Below are 18,688 nucleotides of genomic sequence, written 5' to 3'. Positions count from 1 at the left end.
CCTGGAGATTTGTCTGCAGCACCTGCTGACGTGGGACTCTGGAAGACAGTATAGTTATATTGGTGCAGACTGGGCGGTGTGGGCCCCCATGGACCAGAGTACCCTGCACCCATTATAGATACGCCAATGGCTAAGCAATTGCTTAAGAGGCTGTAGTCAGAACACAGAGTGACTCAAGAGTAAAGTTGATTATAAACGTTACTGTACAACTTAAGTGTAATTTATCCATATAAAAAAAAAAAAAAAAAAAAAAAAAAAGTCTTAGAAAAGCCTTTGGCAGAAAAAGTACAAAATACACTGGAAGTGGCATACATTTACTCAGCTTTTTTGCCAGGGCTGTGTCCTGCCTACAAATCCCCAGATTTACACACAAGTTCCGTTTAGATGTAGCAATAAGAGTTCAATCCTGAATCCAGAAAGCAGCAACACCCTCCTATAGTTTTCTTCACTAAGGGGATAATTTGTCTGAGATCATGAGCATTACTACTGCACATGTTCTTTAAAGTCTTGTGTGCTGTCTCCATCTACTGGCCAGAAGTGAAGCAAACTGAACTAAAACTGCAGACAAAAGGGTTCTCAAATTTGCCTGCTCTATCCACCCATTTAATCCCCTAGAGCTACCGCTTACACCATTCCTCACTACGCGAAACCTGGAGTGCCATTCACAATTTGTACAGTAGGTTGTGGCTTGTTTAATTCTGCTGACCACAAATCCATGACCTCTGTCCAGCACACAGCCGTGTTTCCATCATGTTTGACTATTAAGGCCTGGTCAGAACAAGTTATGAACTAAAGGGTCACCTTGTACTAGTGTAATGTACAAAAAAAAAAATACTCGTTTATGGAAGAATTAGGGCTTTTCCTCATCTGATTAACAGGCAATTATTTAGTCTGCCAATAGCAGGGGGCCAAGATTTTACAGTCTGGCAGACCTCAGTGGCTAACAAAAAAGAAGGAGTCATGCTCATTGAAAAATGTTTTTATTAACATAACAAAAAGATTCCATGGTTACAGTCCTGATTAAGACTAAACCGCAGGCAGGGTTTAGAAGATTTTCTGATCACAGGCAACGTATTTCATTTCTTAGATCAATCTACTGAGGGAGAAAAAAAAAACAAACAAACATGAAAACAAATCCACAAGAGGATGAAGTATTTTACTTTCATGAAAGCCAGTGGTCCCTGTAGCCTTACATTCTATGAAAAAAAAAAATCTAAAGATTGTGCACCTGGCAACATGTCATGTATGTAGTAAATCTGAATCAAGACATAGCACATTTTAGGATCCAAAGGCAAAACACGCCTTTCACCTTACAACCTGGGCAAAAACACCAGCCAGGCTGCCCTCTGTGACTCTGCCAAGATGACCCCCATCCACTAGTGGGACAGAAAAGTGGTTTTATATCATGACTACATTATCTGATAACCAGGCATTAACAACTATCTTCTGAAATCTAGAAATATTAGAACTACTATTGAAATTGATTGGGGCAGTAGGGAACATCAACTTTCTAGCAGGAATGGCTAAATTGCTCCCCTCCTGTACAACCCCATCTATATATTTCTGGGGAAGCCAGAAAGACCATTGGATGCCATTCCTTCATTAACTACTTATTCTAACCTGTAGAGGCCGTGGTTTTCTGCTCTTCATCTGGGTTTGACTCTTTACATTGTGATTCATGCATTTGCACATCATTGCCTGGCATGTCCTACAAAAAAAAAAAAATGTAAAATGTAAAGTGGAATAGATGGAACCTGATCCAAAATTAATTTAAAGTTACTAGTGTTACAGACTGAGCTGTTCAAGAAAAATCCCTCAAGAGTAAAGGTTGAAAACCTGGAGGTGCAAAATGGCCACGATTTTTAAGAGTGTCAAAGCTTAGAGTCCATTTGCGACTTAACTAGTAATATCCAAGTTTATGCATCAGGTTTGCAAATAGTCAATTTTCTGTTTACAAGTGGCATCTAGCTATTAACTGGTATATTAAACATGGATTAATGGGAGCACAAATCTGTTTGAACAGATACAAGCCAGCTTTTCCTTGGATGTACTGGCTCAGCTTTCTTCAGTTTAGCACCATTTTAATTTCATTTAAAAGTTAAATTTTCATATATTCAATAACTGAGAAATAAGCACCAATGTATGAACACTGAAGGCTACGGGGAAGAAGGTAAAAAACAATGTTTTAAATTATTTCTGGCTCAACAAAACTTTGCATGGATATGAAGTGAGAAACTGATTGCTTCACCCATATCTACAAGGAGATCCGGTCTAAAGATCTACAGTAAAAAGGTAGACAATGTCTAGATAGACACCAGAAGTTAGACAGTCAATAAGACATGATTTTTAAGCTTTCTAGGGTCAGGCACCTACCAACAGGAAGAGAGAGAAGTAAGTTTTAGAGATTAGTGGACCGGTTCAGATTCCACATAATCCAATCATCTCTAAAATTCATCAAACACCGCGGATCAGAGTCCACCCGAGTCATACTTCAAGGTCGAACATCATCCTCCTGAAGTCTGATTCTCGCAAGTGTTAGTTTCTATACAAGGCGCTGCGATTTGGCGCCATTTCATTGCTATGCAATGTCTGAGCTTTTTAAAGTGACTGTAGGGGGCACAATTGTTTTATATTTTTTAAAGTAAAAAAATTTAAAAAAGTTAAAGAAAAATTTGTGCTGCATCCCACTGTGTACTGTATACAAGCTGTCCTGTTCAGGCTATGGTGGTCCTCTGTAGAAGTATTTTGAAGATGTGGACCCAGGTTGACAAAAGAATCAGACGAGGGACCTGGATATATGCCTTCCTCATTCACAAGTACCAGATGCTGGCTAAACCTGAACAAAGGCCAACTTACTGGGAGGTGTTCGGTGACCCCTCCATGCGGGATTTGGGTTTAAGCTGCATCCAGCAAGCAGTTTGCAGACCTTTGGTCAGGTATGCGGCACAAGTGGGAAATGGAACACCATAACAGGGAAAGCACAGGAGAAATGATACTGGAAGTCTTGCACTTGGGTGATTTACTGGGTACACACCCTGTTGATCTAGACGCAGAACTGGCACAGTAAAATGACACTTTGGAGATGGTACGTTACCCAAGTACTGAGTACACACCCACACCATCAGGGGAGCAGAGAGTGGGGGGGAGCGGGTACAAGTTACCCGGGCTTCCTGAGGGGCTCGGGTCTGACGACGCTCCCCCCTCCCTCACAGCGTGTGCTGACCTGCAGTGGGAGGATGCTCGTGGCTGCTGAGCAGTCACCTGTGGGGGGGGGTAGCGATAACACTGATCACACCCCCACTGGCACTGCACTGGGCTGAAGGGGCTCAGAGCGCCCCCCCTTGCCAGTGGCGCTGACATTTTTTTCATTTCCAAGGGCGTGGCCACACAGTGGGTAAATACTAGGGAGAGTATCGCTGGAAGAAATGAGCTTGGAATGCTGTAACAGCTAGTATACACTGGAAGTAACATTGTACAGACAGCTTCCTGTGAAATTATTGTGAGCTGGTCTAAATTGACAGTAAATGAATGTTGAGGTTACTACTCTAGGGGAAAAAAAAAAAAAAAAAAAAAACACAAATTATGCGATTTTAGCAATTTTTGTAAAAATCCAAAACCAGTCACAGCAGTTTGGCAAAACCAAAGCCAGGCATTGAATCAGAGCCAAATCCAGCAAAAGTAGTGTGGCGCACCATTACTTCTTGTGGGGCCTCTTTGAGCATCACAACTCCATCCTTCTCTTCTACTTCCAGATCACTTTCAGTGTCATTCTCAGATTTATTTTCTTCACTGTCTGTCTCTGAATTACTGGGCTGGAGACAATTAAAAATCAGATTAAACATGTGATCCAATGACAAGATACCTACTAAATAACTATGAAAAGTTCAGTACAGATTCTAGATGAACATTTTTCTACAAGACCATTTGTGTTACCAGGTTTTGATGAAACTATAATAGGGGGCTTGATGCACCCCCTACCTTCACACCTCCCACCAACTTACCAGTTGCTGGGTCGTCCAGAATAAGAAATGGACTGGAGCGGTGGCCATGGATGGTAAAGGGATGCCCTTTATAGCAATAGGCTGCACAGCCCCAATACTGTAATGTTTGGTCTCCCAACACCCAAGTGTGACACTGGAAGTTGGGGTATAGTTTGTGCAGAGGTGGATCTACTGTGAAACTAATGAAGCTTAAGCTTCAGGGCCCCTAACCCCAGAGCACATGTTTTTTTAATGAGTTGATTTTGTTGAAAAATTCAGAGTTTAAGTGTGTTATTCAAATAAGGTTATTTTAGTGATAGAATCATAAGCCTATGGGTTGAAGTACTTAATATTGATCTTAGACACCTTCCCTACATGCCCTACTGTAGAGCATATTCTGAGTACCCAGAAACCCCCTCTAATCAATACTGGCTGGCAGACACTATCTACAGCACCAACCAGAGGATGGCTCTTATGAGTTGGCAGGGTGCAGAAAGTCAGTGTCACTGCTGAGTGCAGTACTGCCAGGTGCCACTAGATGCTCCCATCTCCATTTGTGCTGTACCATCTATTAGAAGTTGGGCCTGCAATCCTGACCACAGACTGAAAGCTGAGCAGACAGGCATTGCATGTAGCATGGGGGAGAGACCCAACTCGGAGATTCCAGAGATCCCACTCTGAAGGCTCAATAGCTGGGATCCTACAGAGGAAGTGCGCAAGTTTTAGTTTTGTATGTGATCTACAGTCTCATGCTCTGTGGGGTTTCTACAGTCTCATGCTGGGGGTTCTACATCTACCTACAGTGTCTCTCACTGGGGGCATCTACATCCATCTACAGTACAGTCACTCTGGGAAGTTTCTACATCTGTCAGTCTCACTCCAGGGGAGGGGGGGGGGGGGTTCTACAACTCTACATTGTCTCTCAGGGAGGGGGGGGGGGGGGCTCTCCACATATCTGCTATTTGGGCCTGAAGGTCCTTGCAAGGGCAGCACTTTGGACCTTGTTGGATATTGCTGGTTGCAAAGGGGTCCCATAACAGTTCAAGCTTTAGGGCCCCAAAAATGCAGATCTGCCACCGCAGAGGAGTGCATTTTAAATCTTGGTGCATTTGTGCTCCTCCTCTTCTATCCATGCCTTGCAGAAGCACACAAGTAAAGTTTAAATTAGAGTTACAGTAGGCCAGAGGTTCCTAAAGTCCACCATTACAGTCCACGTTTTAAGGATATCCATGCTTGAGCACAGGCGTCTTAATTAGTACCTCAATCCATTTGATTTAACCATCTGGACTCAAGCTTGGATATCCCTAAAACGTGGACTATAATGGACTTTGGGAACCTCTGCAGTAGGCAATAAGGAAAAATAGAGGGAGAACACCCAGTATCCACCAAGTTAGGCAAATTGATTAGGCTTAATACAAGTAAAGAATCCCGCCTGGGCACTGGAAATATTGTATACAACCCAAAACACATGACCAGGTGGCAGCCTTGCACAGCTGCTCAGCCATAGCCACCTGTCATACAGGCAACTCACTGACCTGGTGAAATGAGCCCTGAGTCTTTTCAGGAATCAACTGCCCAGCTCCAGAATAAGCCAGATTTATGGTGAAGTAACCCATCTAGCAATTGACTGCTTTCAAGCCAGTTGTCCTTTTCGCCAAGTATTGTAATATCTCCAAAACTATCTTTAGATCTATCACTTGTCCTGTGAAAGATATCCATGTTATACAGCCAAAGAATGGAGATACCCCTTTAACTATAACAGACCTTATATAATCCAAGGTTGGGATCATAATATCCTGTTGATTGATATCTACAGTAAATATTAGTTTGGGGAAAAAAAAAAAAACCCCAGGACAAGTCCAAGAGAGTCATCTTTATTACAAATAACTAAAAGTTATGCCGTGTATCCACTTGCTGATTAAACAGAGCGATTGAATAACATTGCATTGTTAATTAATAGTGCAGTTTAATGTCGGGAACTACCAGTGATGCGCGCTCCAGCTGGTCGTTTCTGACATCAATCATCCCCTGAACATGCCGGTCAATCTGCCGATAATGACAGATTGGGGATGAGGGAGGGTGCCTGCACTGAATGACATTGCCCAGTGTGGGCACCTACAAAACAACAACTGAACGATTATGATGTTGTAATCGTTCCACAATCGGCAAGTGAGTACGTGGCTTTAGAGCCCCAACTCTGGAAAAGTGTCTAGCCATCTTTTCAGCTAGGAGAATTTCAAATAATTGGAAATGCACCAAAGAGTCAAAATGGAAGATGCTGTAATGCATTCTCTGCAAGATGAAGGTTCCATGGAGCAATTGGAGGTTTTACCCTCTGCAAAAAATGCCTGGGCCTCTGGTAATCCAGCTACTGTAGTTTCCTTTGGAGGGAAACAAAGCACCAAAACAGAGCTTGAACTGTCTCAATCCCTCATCCAGCAGCCCAAGAGATTAAGTAGACAACCTATGTTGTTCACACCAAGACACAGGTATGCAGTTCTCCATGGTAGGTTTGCAGAGACTGGCTTCTTCACCTTAAGTATAGTTTGCATCACTGTATCCTAGAGACAATGCTTCAACCATGCTATCAAAGCCAGTCAATGCAAATTCAGATGGGGAGAAAAACTAGTTAAGTCTTGTTTTTGCAAAAGCTGTCAAAATTGAAGTGCCAAGATGGTCTGAGTATCATGCTCTGGCCAGCCTGGAACCAAAAAGGTAACAAACGCCGATGAATAAAACTTAGCTAAGGTGGGGAGAGGGGAGTGGGGTGTGGTGTTGCTAGATGTTTAAAATTGCATTATGCTGTTAACACACCATCAGGTTTCAGATTCCGGTTTAGACTATCTGCACAGTGTTCCAATCACATTGATATCTGACTGACCAACTTTCTGCCAGTTGGAGGCATCTTTTCACCAGGAAGGGCTTGTCAATTTAGAAAGTGCACTTCTAAATGGTCTATTCCTGGAAAGAGAACTGCAATGATCTGAACATTGTTCTTCCCTTTTGTACCTCTTGTTGCTGAAGTGTTTTGTTAGGTCATCCTTAATATAAAAATATTTTTATATGCTATACTACAGCATTTGCATGGTCAGGCTTTTCACTCAGTGTTTGCTTAAGTGTAATGGTCCTGAACTGAACAGGATCAATTGAAAGTGACCCAATTGCCAAGGTCCACAAACTCTGAAAATAGACCTGAAGCAGTTACTAGAATCAAACAGATTTTGAAGGAACTGTACTGAGATACTACACCATCAACTACCACCTGCAGTTACAGACAGATGACCTTATGGCACAGAGGGGATACTCATTTAGCTTAATTATGATTTTGACCTGGAACTTCTGAGGGAAACTTGGGTGGGACAAGATTTCTTGCCCTTTGGCAGTACACCCACTGAAGCTGGGTATCAAATAAGAGTCCCAGCAAGATCATATGCTCGGTGGGAGACAGTTGTGACTTTTTGTATTCAGCAACTCAACCAAGAATTTATAATGTTTGCAGTTCCCAGCTTCAAAGTCAGGATCAAGGAGGGGGAAAATTGTTTTGGGTCAAATTATCATCCAGGTATAGAATGATAACCACCCCTCTGGATCGTAGAAGTTACGGCCATGATTTGTGAATCTACTCAAGAAGCAGTTTTTAAAACCCAAGTCCCTCCTGTCCCATTGAAATGGTTACAAGTACTCCGGACAGTGGCGGAACTCCCGGAGACAATGGAGTCATTTGCCGCCGGGCACCAGCCCTGAAGGGGGCACCTGGCTCCATTGTCCCCAGGAGCTGCATGGAGAAGGAGCGCCGCTGATCGGCACTACACCTCCATTGGCGTAACTACGGAGGGTGCAGTGGGTGCGGTCGCACCCCCTGCACCCTCCATTTGCCAGGCGCCCGCTGAGTGTTACCAGCGGGCGCCCGGCTCCTAATAAAACCTCCGGTGGCAGCCGGAGGACGGAGCTCACTCAGTCTTCCAGGTCCCGCTGTGCACTATGGGAGTGACGTCATGACGTCACTCCCATAGTGCCGAGTAGTGGACGCCGGGGACGGAGCTCAGGAGTGAGCTCAGTCTTCCAGGTCCCGCAGAGCACTATGGGAGTGACGTCATGACGTCACTCCCATAGTGCCAAGGAGCGGACGCCGGGGATGGACAGCAGCAGCACTGGAGCGGGGATAAAGGTAAGTGTTTGTTTGTTTTTTTATCTGTTTGAGCGTGCGGGGTGAGGGCTCACTACTGGGGGCAACTACAGGGGGGCTCACTACTGGAGGTACTGCATAGGGGGACCATTACTGGGAGGCACTACATAGGGGGACCATTACTGGGAGGCACTACATAGGGGGACCATTACTGGGGGCATAGTATAAAAGGAACTGCATGGGGGGCAGCAGCAGCTGGCATAGGTGCTGGGGGGTACATTTTAATTTGTAGGGGGGCACCTACATTTATCTTGCCTCCAGGAACCTGGGATGAAGTTACGCCACTGACTCCTGAGGGTAAGGAAGACTTGAGAGAAACCCAAGTAACACACACACACTAGTAGGCAGGTAAGAAACTGCGAATGGTGGCGCAGCAGATTTAAAGAAACCTACCATGACAGTTGGTCAGATCTACAGAGTCTGAGCCTGCCAAGGAGGTGCATCCCTCCCCTACAAGACACCATCCAAAATGGCTATACTCCCTACAGGCAGCCCCCTCATTCTAGCTGTCCTTGCTCACTTAGGGCCTGATTCAGAGCCGGACGCTCTGAACAAGCGCCCGCTCTGAATCAAGGCATTTTTTTTTAATAGTGCGGCCTCTTGGACGCTCGCATAGCTGTGGGTTACCACCCACAGCTTATGCGAGCGTCCATGATGATTGTCGCGATGGTCAAGACCATCAGGCTTGCGACGAGACCCTGCGGTAGGGTCTCGCTGCCGCAAGCCCAGGAGTGCTTTTGGCTCTATCAGAGCCAAAAGCACTCCCACTGACATTAGTGATGTCAGTGGGGCCGGACCCAGACGGTAGGCGTTCCCATGGGAATGCCTCCGTCTGGGCAGCCACGCCCCCAGCACGCCCACCAAAGAGGGCGTGCTGTCAAACATCGACAGCACGCCCCCTTTGGTGCACACGACGGAGGCGCCTCAGTCATGCGCATTTGGGTAACACCAACCTGCTTGCGAGCGTACAGCGCTCACGAGCGGGTCTGAATGAGACCCTTAGTAAGCTCTGCATGTAGATATAGTTAAAGTCCCAGATTTTTAGAATATATCCAGAGAGGGCTGCAGCTCAACCTAAAGTCACCATACTGCCAGGGTCACCAGAGAGGACACATTAAGACTTAAAGCTAGTGCACGCAATATACCACAATGTTTTTCCAGTACTCCAAATGGAGGAGTAAGAAAACGTACAGTGGGCATGTGCCAAACTCAACGGCAAGTCACATTTCAAATTAATTGAATGTCAGGCAGGAATGATTGTTTACCTCATAAGTAGGGTCATCAGCCTGGTCTTCATCTGGAAGATCTTCAGTCATGAAGGTCACCCAGCTGTGCTGCTCTTCCATATCCAAGTCATCCTGTTTACGTTTGCTACCTTTCCCATGCGGCTTTAGAGGGGACTTCCGAATGTCTGCAAGAAAATACTGTCATTTCTTTAAATCTATATATAGCCATCATTCAGCCCCAATTGCTATAATCTTAGAATACTTACCATCGGAGGCAGAGGTCTTTCCGATGTTTTGCACAGAGTGGTAACCCAATGCATACTGTAGCCTATAAGGAGTGATCAAGAGAATAAGCCTGGCCAAGCGTCCAATCCTTTTCTTGCCACTCAAAAACCGTCTGTTTGGGGATATCTGCTCAGCACTGCCCACAGTCTCCACTTCTTCAGAAAGGCCAGCAAATGACACAATCTTTTTAAGCATCTTAAACTGGAGAGAAAAGGACAGACAAGTAATCTCTCCAGGTCCAAATTATGTACTGCTTAAAATGGCGTTCAGTCTTAAGAACACAGTGAACATAGGCCCTGATTCAGAGCCGGACGCTCGCTCTGAATCAGGGACGGTTTTTTTTTTGTTTTTGTTTTTTTTTTTTTTTAGAATGGCCTCCTGGCCGCTCGCATAGCTGTGGGTGACCACCCACAGCTATAGCGAGCGGCCAGGAAGATTGACACGATTGTCAAGACCATCGCAACCATCAGGCTTGCAATGAGACCCTTGTGGTAGGGTCTCGTCTGTCGCAAGCCCCAGAGAGATTTCGGCTCTAACAGAGCTGGAATCTCTCCACTGACATCACTTGTGATGTCAGTGGGGCTGGCCCCAATTGGTAGGCGTTCACATGGGAACGCCTCCGTTTGGGCAGCTACCCACCCGGCTGTGTGCTGTCACTCAACATCAACAGCACGCCCCCTTTGGTACGAGTCCCGGAGCGATGGATTGCCAGTCGCTATCCGGGTCTCGCGCATGCGCACGACGGAGCCAGCTCAGTCGTGCGCATGTGCTCTGGGCCACCATCGACCCGGTTGCAAGCGCTTGCGACCAGGTCTGAATCAGGCCCATAGTTACATCTTGTGCTGATTGCTTACTATACATTTGGAGTCTTGGGATAGATGTGGCACAAGTGCTCTTCTGTGAATAGTTAATGAATAAAGTTGATACAATATTTGTACTTGTTGAAAATTCTAATTTTTGGGGGATAAAATGCAAGGTATCAGATTCTTAAACTGCATCTCCCCCACATCTGAGCACTTAACCTTACCACATATTTCAGAGGCCAGATGCGAGAAATCCTTAGTAGGAGGGACTTAATGTATCCTGGGCTTCTGACTGGCACACTGGTTGCCTGAGGAGAACAGCCAGATTAGGTTGTTGTTACACTTGAATTGGAGTTTATGAATAAGGCTGTGCATGTCAAAATATGCCCTAAGGAAAACAAACTGCAGTTGCTAGTGCTAACCATTTGTTTTTTGTCCAGAGAGGTATGGACTATTAGTTAACATGAAATTAGACAATTTTAATAATGGAGTTACACTAGTGGTCCTAAACTCTGTCCTCAAGGCACCCCAACAGTGCAAGTTCAGGATATCCATACAAGTGACTTAGTACCTCAGTTTGATGATACCATCAATGCACAAGCATGGATATCATTAAAACCTGGACTGTTAGGGTGCCTTGAGTTCAGTTAAGGAGCCCCTGAGTTACACCTAAATTTAATTTAACTGCTTTAGTTTTCTACCAGCACCACCATTTTTTCCTGGTTGCTTCTTTTGATATACACATGTTTGAGATCCCCCAAACATTGGTCAGTGGCTAGTTTCTACGATCACCTATATTAAGTGCCTAAGGCCACATCTTTTACTTTGAGTGCATGTCAAGAAGCTTAATATAATCCTTTTGTAGGGAAACCCGTGAAGTATGCATTTGTGGGGGACCCCAAGCTGTTACTTTGAAAGATCTCACCACAACCAACTATTGAGTGCCTGTTGATTTTTGTCTCTTAAATGTATTGTGAAGGGAAGGCTGCTATGAGATAATTTGAGCCTTGGTACAGGGACTGTGACCACATCATAGGGGTGTGACTTTTACATCCCTGCCAAGTCCGTACCCCCAGAGACCTTAGTGTACTTTCAGGGCTGTAGCTAGGGTAGTGCGGCTGGTGCCATCGCACAGGGCACCACAGGTCAAGGGGTGCTGTTTGATTATAAATAGAAATTTGACAGGCCCATTCTCCCTTGTAGCTTCCTCTAATTTCATCCCCAGCATCTCCTGGCCTCCTCTTGCTTCCCTGGCCCTTCCCCATGAGTACATTCCCCTTTTTTGGGTGCATTATGTCCCTTTGAAAATGAGGGGGGTGCCAATGCTCTTTATGGCACAGGGCACCAAAAAGTCTACTTACGGCTCTGTGTACTTTCTATCTGCCCCACACAGTCAGGCCAAACTAAATGTCCGGGTGTTATTCTCTTGTGCCATGCATGCACCAATTTCAACACCTAGCAATTCCACCCATATCAGCTAGCCCAGAAACCTACAATGTACAGCAAAACGCAATCCCCACACCTCCCAGAAGAGTTTTGTTTACTTAGAAATAGAAATCCCAGAAGTAAGTAGTTTCTGGCTTAGACTTGCTAAAAAGTAAGTGTTTGCTAAGTACAGTATGTGTGCAACACCATATCATTTTAGTGCTTTCCTGTTGTAGCTGGGGTAATAACGTCCAGCTTTAGGGCGTTCTGTACTTAAATGGCATGTTTTATTCCACCCCTTACCCAGCATTGAACTTCTTACCTTTGTTTCCACATCACATGTATTCTTGGCACTCTCATCTGTATCCTTTTAAAAAAAAAAAAGTCAGTTTGGCAGATAGTAACTGCAAATCTTCTTGATAGGTAATCAAAATATTAAATGGGTAGCATAACATTGTTATTTTCTGATCAATTATTGAAAGACCCCCCCTCCCCCCCCCCCCCCCCCCCAATTCAAGCCTGTTCAGAAATGCATAGGACTTAAAATAAAATAAAAGTTTAACCAGCATTTAACCAGTGGCTAAGACCAAATGCTTTGAAACCCAATTACTTTGGGTCAAAATTCACTGGAGAGGTTACATTTTCCTGCACACTGCTCAATACATGCGTAGATCACGCATGAATGGGATGCAGTGGTAAGGTTGACAATCACAATGTCTGCATTGTTGAACTGCAGACACCACCACATCGACATTAGGATTTGTATGGGTGGGTTAGGCACTGGGGTAAGGTTAGGCATTGTGAAGAATAGTCACTAACGCCATGTGACACCTCCCCCAGAACTTTCAGGACATGGAAGTCACTACTGCCATCGGGACCAGTTAACACAGTTAGACCATTAAGGACAGTGTCTACATTGTATCATGTCAACATGCTGTACCACACCCAGATGCACTTGTGGCGAAATGTTAGGTAATCTCCAACTTAAACACAAATAAAACTACATGGCAAGCACACCTTCATTGATGTAAGCACTTACATTTAATATGCAAAACACCAGTGGAAGAAAATACTAACTGAAACTGAATTAATGTTAAGGTTAGAAGCCATTTAAAAATATTCACAAAAGTCCTCTCAACCGATGATTTTTTTTCCCATGGTGTTAATTTTCCTCAGTTCTTCCATATGAATTTACGATTATAGAAAATAACTAGTTTCTGTACCAAATAAACTTTATAGCCACTTTGTTGTAAGGCTGCAAGAAGGGGAATGTTGCCATGTTATGCATGCGATGCTACCGGCCATAAGACAAACCACATCCATCATCAGCCAATGAGGATGGAGTATTAACAAATTGCATTAAGTGCCTCACATAACAGTGAAGGTCCCATTTATTAACAGTATCACACCTGAAAATCATGAGGAAACAGCAGTTACTGAATAATTTTGCAACTTCAATTTCAGAAATATTGAATGCTGGAGATCTGCAATACCTCTTCATGTCAGCAAAGGACAAGAGATATCCCAGAGGGGTGTAATTAATAGACGGCAGATGAGGCCGCTGGTCTAAACATGCCCGACACAAGACTTAAGATAGGCGTCAAAATACCGACACCTATCTTAATCCCCACGCCGGAAGCCCGACTCACGCCATCCCAATCAAGAGCCGGGTAAGTATAGTGATGGCCATCGGTGGTATAACTATAGTTGGTTACAAACTAGTCAGTGGTTGACCAACAATTGTTTCACCAACCGATGGTCATCCCTGTCTTGACAGACAAGCCTGTAGGCTAATCAGAACATTGGGCAAGGTTTTGCAGGTGGAGCTATGCTCTGTTCCGGTACTTAGTTAAAAAAAAAAAAAAAAAATTTGTTATGCTGTTACATCGATTGAGGGAAGCCATCTGGTACTCCCCCATCAATGTCAAAAACATGCAACAGCCATAAACAATCGATGGTTGATGGCCATCACTAAGTATACTACTTAGCCCAGGGATGAAATTTAGGGTTAGACACCCCCGGGGCAAGTTAGGGTTAGGCACCACTAAAGGAAGGTTGGGGGAGAAAGGATGTCTTCCTGTCAGGCTGCCGCAGTCGTGATTTGTACCGGCGACTACACAGCAGTCGGTATTTCAATCCCATTATTTTAAACAGGGGCTGCAGTATCCCCCAATTTTTCAAGGTCTGAAAAAGCAAGCTTTTTGGAACTTTATCAACCGATAACCAACACCATCTTAAGAAGCGACACACCCCAACCAACCAGCATTCAACTTCCATTTACAGGTTGTGTGTAAAATGACGGACTTCTTGGTTGGTAGTTTCCTTCTCCACTCCAAGGTTTAATACATCTCCCCTGCCAAATCACAGTCGGCAATAAGGAACAGTTACATTTTAGGAACTTAAAATAGGTTCCAACTACCGCCATAGTCCACATATGATAGATCCTTGCTCACAGGACCACAAATAACCATCTCTCAAAGCTGAACACTGCATAACTACACCAGATACAGTATCTCCTTCCAAAGGAATTTATATTTTTACACAGTACTCCAGTTTTAAATATACATTTATACTGTTTAGAAACTTATATACTGTGCATGGTACATGTCAGAGGTCCATGACCTTTATTTTCTGACCCATAGTGGACTGCAACAGTGGTAAATAATCACAGCCTAACCCACTTCATTGGGGAAGAGGACATCCATGAGGAGAACTCAAATTTGATAGTCTCCTGGACAAGTGAAAAAAAAAGCAATTTGGTCTGCATTTTTTGCATATTTCTTTAGAATTCACCATTATACAGTGACATCGGAATTTGTTGGTAGATTTTGCGGCAACTTACTCTAAGACGACATTAAGGGGCATATGAAATATATCTATCTATCTCACATCAAGCTTTGATAAATATGCCCCTTAAGGTGCATACAACGATTTTTTGAACGATTGTTAAATTAAATCATTTAACGTTAATCGTTTGAAAAAAATCGTTCACTTTCTGAGTCAAACGAACGATTATTGTTCATGCGCGTTCACGTTTGTAGTTCAGTCAGACTTGTCAACTCAACGATTTTCATTAAGTTAATATGCAAAAATCGTTTGTAGTTCATAAAAATCATTCATTACATTTAAATGAACATAGTAAATGAACAACTTTAGTAAACGATTTTAGTCCATTTTTCAAGGTAGAAAATTTTACTAAAATCGTTCATTAACTAAATCGTTGTGTGTGTATGCACCTTAATACTTAAAGCCTTGTATAGCTCATCACTGATTGTTTAGTTTACAGAACCTGATGTAGGATGCATTGCTCATTCTTTAGCATATTGACAGATAGGTAAAGTTATGGTTACCTTAGACCCCACATCACATGAGTTTTTGGCATCTTCATCTATGGTCTAAAGGAAAAATAAAAAATCATGTGAGTAATTTAAAGGCACAGCAAAGCAATTTAAGCTCACTCAGAGGTATTCAACATTCAGGTCATGTTACTGTACAATTCATAAAGCCACAAGTTAATCACCAATAGAATACACAGTGACCATAAGTGCAGGATGCCTTTACTAGTGTCAAGCTGAGCCATCATTGTGCATGCTATGATAATTAATTCTCACCACTAACTTCCAATGCTTAACAGGGAAATAGACAATAGCCATGATCTTGAAAGGATCAGTAGGTGTGAAATGGCAAGCAATGCACTTCCCTCCTCAGGTTCCCCCAGTAGCCACCCTAAACCTTGATATCAGGGTCACTGCATGCACACACATTACCAGATATTTAAAGATGCAAAAAAAAAAAAAAGTTAGCATCTGTAGTGACTTTTTGCAAACAATGATCCAGTTATAGTTTGTTACTTTATTTGATCTAGTTGTAATATTAAACAGCACCCACATTCAGGAGCAGATGGGACTACATCCCCCAGCATCCACATAAAAGGCCCATCAACATGATAATGATATCTTCAGCCATTTTTATACTTAAGGGAGAGATTGGGGCAGATTGTGTAAAGATTTAGTACATGCCCATATTGCACTGGCCACACCCACATCACAGCTTCCACTTCCATCAGGCTTAGTCCACATTTTCACCAATTCAGGCTATGGCTTCATAAAACTGCATCTATACAAGATAGTGAGCTGCTATAAACAGCCAATGGAGACATCAACTTAGGGGCATATGTATCAAAGCTTGATGTGAGACAAAATTGTGATATATATCACCAATCAGCTCCAAACTCATTTATTAAACACAGCCTGCAAAACGTAAGTTAAAAGTCGATTGGTTGGAATATAGATATTATACATGCACACACTAAGCTTTGATACATGTGCCCCAAGGTCTCAAATACACCCACTCTTAATTGAGAATGAAAATGGGAATGTATTTTAGTGTATGTACTATCATCCTTATGGTAGCAATACAGTACTGCTAGATGTAATAAAGAATTAAGTCCCACAGAATGTGTGAGGCTGCCTTTGGCCCCTGCTCAAAGCCACAGCACCTGGGCTAATACTGCAGTAGTTGCCCTGTCATAGGTAAAACTAGCCCCAGGATGGTTCTTCTATGGGGGGGAAGAAGCACACAGTATCCGCTCATACTAGATCACTGCCGTACTTTTGGCTGTGCCTATAAAGATTGGGCACCCTAGAGTTTCAACTATAGCCCAGCATGATTGATTTTAAGATAATTATACAACACTGATAAAATTAAAGCCTAATTTTAAGTGTAAATTGATACAAGGGAGGAAGGGGGAAACAGCAAGCAGCTCAGATAAAGGAACAGAGGTTCTTTAAATAAGAGCATTACAGTGAATTTGTCCTGCCACTGGTGGACACCACACAAAAGAATAAAATATAAATTGAATTAGAACATTACAAAAATAAAATGGACAGCCACACAATAATAAGCTTAAACACATCTCACCAGCATGTGATGCAGTTTATAAAGAGTGTCCATTTTTGACTTCTCTTAGCACACCCAATTACAGTATGTAAAACCCTTTCTAACAATTGGCAAATGCATTTTACTGTTGAACAGTCCCAGTAACCCTTTGAGTAATTGCAATTCCCATCATGGCATACTAACTAAACATATGAGTGAATGCATATTAAAGCCATCCCCTACAAAATAGATTACCATGTAAACCTAAGCAGGAGGAAGAGCTGGAGAATTGCATGCAACACAGGTGAGAATGTTACATTGTGCAGTTAGATTTCCAGGAACATACATACATTTTAAGACACAAGACAGCTGGCAACCAACACAGCACAACCCTTGCATCATAACAGTACAGCAATTGCAGTTATGAATAAGCTCAACACATCAATTCAAGTTAGAAACCATAGTTTCCAGTGTGTTCTATGCAGGGATTTAAATGTGCTGATTCAACCAAGAAAACAGGACAAAGGAGAGTTAGCATGCTGGAGATTAGAAACAGGTACAAAGCATACACTCTGACTTGCATTGTTAACTTTGGAATAGTGCAATATACTAACACTAGTGCAACTCATAGGCAAACGCAGAGGGAGGGGGTGTTTTCCATCTGCCTGGAAAACCCCCTCCCTAGCCCACACCATGACAACAATAAAAATAGTAATTTAACAGAATTTTACTAGTGCTGCATTTTATTCTTACTATCACAAATGAAATTAGCACAACCTGTGGATCTTTTAACATGTATCAGCCAGTGATAAATAACCTGTGCACCAACTAAGACATCTGGAAAACATGTACTGTTAGAGATATATATATATTTTAATTATATTGCATCCCTATCTCTATCTCCAGGGCAGTGCTAGGTCCTTCTGCTGCTACTCCAGGCTTCTGAACTTGCTTCATTGCTCTGGAATGGTGCCCACATCTAAAATAAATACATTCAGCTCAGGCAGGATGACCCTACTGCCACAAATAATGGGTTACTGTGATCGCTGGTCCTGTATATGCTGGAATTATGACACAATACACTTTGTATGATGCATACTAAAGCTGTTTAAATACTAATTCTGCTCTCTTCATGGACTAGTCACACTCGCTCTAAAATCAAGCATTTGGAAACCCCCCTCTAGAAATCCTGCATTTGCCACTGCAGGCAAATCAAGTATATAATAAAACAAAATACTTACCTTTAAGTCATCATTACTTTGAGCACTTGTATTATCCTTATCCATTGCCTTATTGCAGCACTTACAACCAATGCTTCTTTTCCTGGACTGATCACCCTTAAAAATGTATTAAATATCACCTAACATAAGCGCGTAGGTGTGTTTTAAACTGATGCTACCTCATTAAGTTAATGGAACCTTGTTAAGTAAAATACACCCCTTAACCCTTTTGTATAATCATTTATGATGGCTAGTAATTGGTATTTTAGACCACAGGTTCTCAAACTTGGTCCTCAGGACCTTAAACAGTAAATGTTTTCCAGGTCTCCTCACAGAATCACAAGATAATTAGCTCCACCTGTGGATCTTTTAAAATGTGTCAGTGAGTAATGAATACACCTGTGCACCTGCTGGGTGATCTGGAAAACGTGACCTGTGTGGGGTCCTGAGGATGATTTTAATAATAGCATAAAAACACATATAATAAATTATATCTGTGTTTTAGATGTTACAGTTCTTGTTCTTGTATTTGATATAATACAAATGGCATCTCACTTTATAGTTAGTGGGTGCAGTTTTGCAAAATCAGGTGCAATCAGAAAATGATGCAGTAAGCCTAAATTCGGTCCTCAAGGATATCCATCTATGACCACAGGTGACTAATACCCCTTTTACACCGGAGCTA

General features: G+C 42.9%; 1 protein-coding gene across 2 annotated transcripts; it reads right to left on the bottom strand.

Annotated features, from left to right (window-relative positions):
• Positions 1-964: 964 nt before the first annotated feature.
• Positions 965-18,154, bottom strand: LOC148529084 (uncharacterized). Of its 2 annotated transcripts, none has more exons than XM_088469011.1 (9): positions 18,025-18,154; positions 15,256-15,300; positions 12,228-12,272; positions 10,705-10,788; positions 9,659-9,878; positions 9,432-9,577; positions 3,693-3,812; positions 1,621-1,708; positions 965-1,093 (listed from the first exon to the last, which is right to left on the bottom strand). In XM_088469011.1, the coding sequence occupies exons 1-9, from the start codon at positions 18,067-18,069 to the stop codon at positions 1,089-1,091; spliced, it is 798 nt and encodes a 265-aa protein (XP_088325137.1). In that variant the 5' UTR covers positions 18,070-18,154; the 3' UTR covers positions 965-1,088. The 2 variants fall into 2 exon arrangements, with proteins under 2 accessions (XP_088325137.1, XP_088325136.1); XM_088469010.1 differs by having other exon boundaries at positions 965-1,096; positions 18,025-18,153.
• Between the last annotated feature and the right edge of the window lie 534 nt (positions 18,155-18,688).

Source organism: Taudactylus pleione, unplaced genomic scaffold, assembly GCF_031769625.1.
Source record: "Taudactylus pleione unplaced genomic scaffold, aTauple2 ptg000087l, whole genome shotgun sequence".
NCBI classification, from domain to species: domain Eukaryota; kingdom Metazoa; phylum Chordata; class Amphibia; order Anura; family Myobatrachidae; genus Taudactylus; species Taudactylus pleione.
Note: the sequence above shows the minus strand (reverse complement) of the source record. Positions and strands in the feature narration are given on the sequence as shown.

Excerpts from the sequence above, each read along its gene's own strand:
- LOC148529084 (XM_088469010.1), bottom strand. The coding sequence starts at position 18,069 with ATGGATAAGGATAATACAAGTGCTCAAAGTAATGATGACTTAAAG. Across the intron at positions 12,273-15,255 it reads CATGTGATGTGGGGTCTAAG|GATACAGATGAGAGTGCCAA; the intron begins GTAACCATAACT and ends TTTTTTTAAAAG. Across the intron at positions 1,709-3,692 it reads AGGCCCCACAAGAAGTAATG|GACATGCCAGGCAATGATGT; the intron begins GTGCGCCACACT and ends TTTTTTTTGTAG.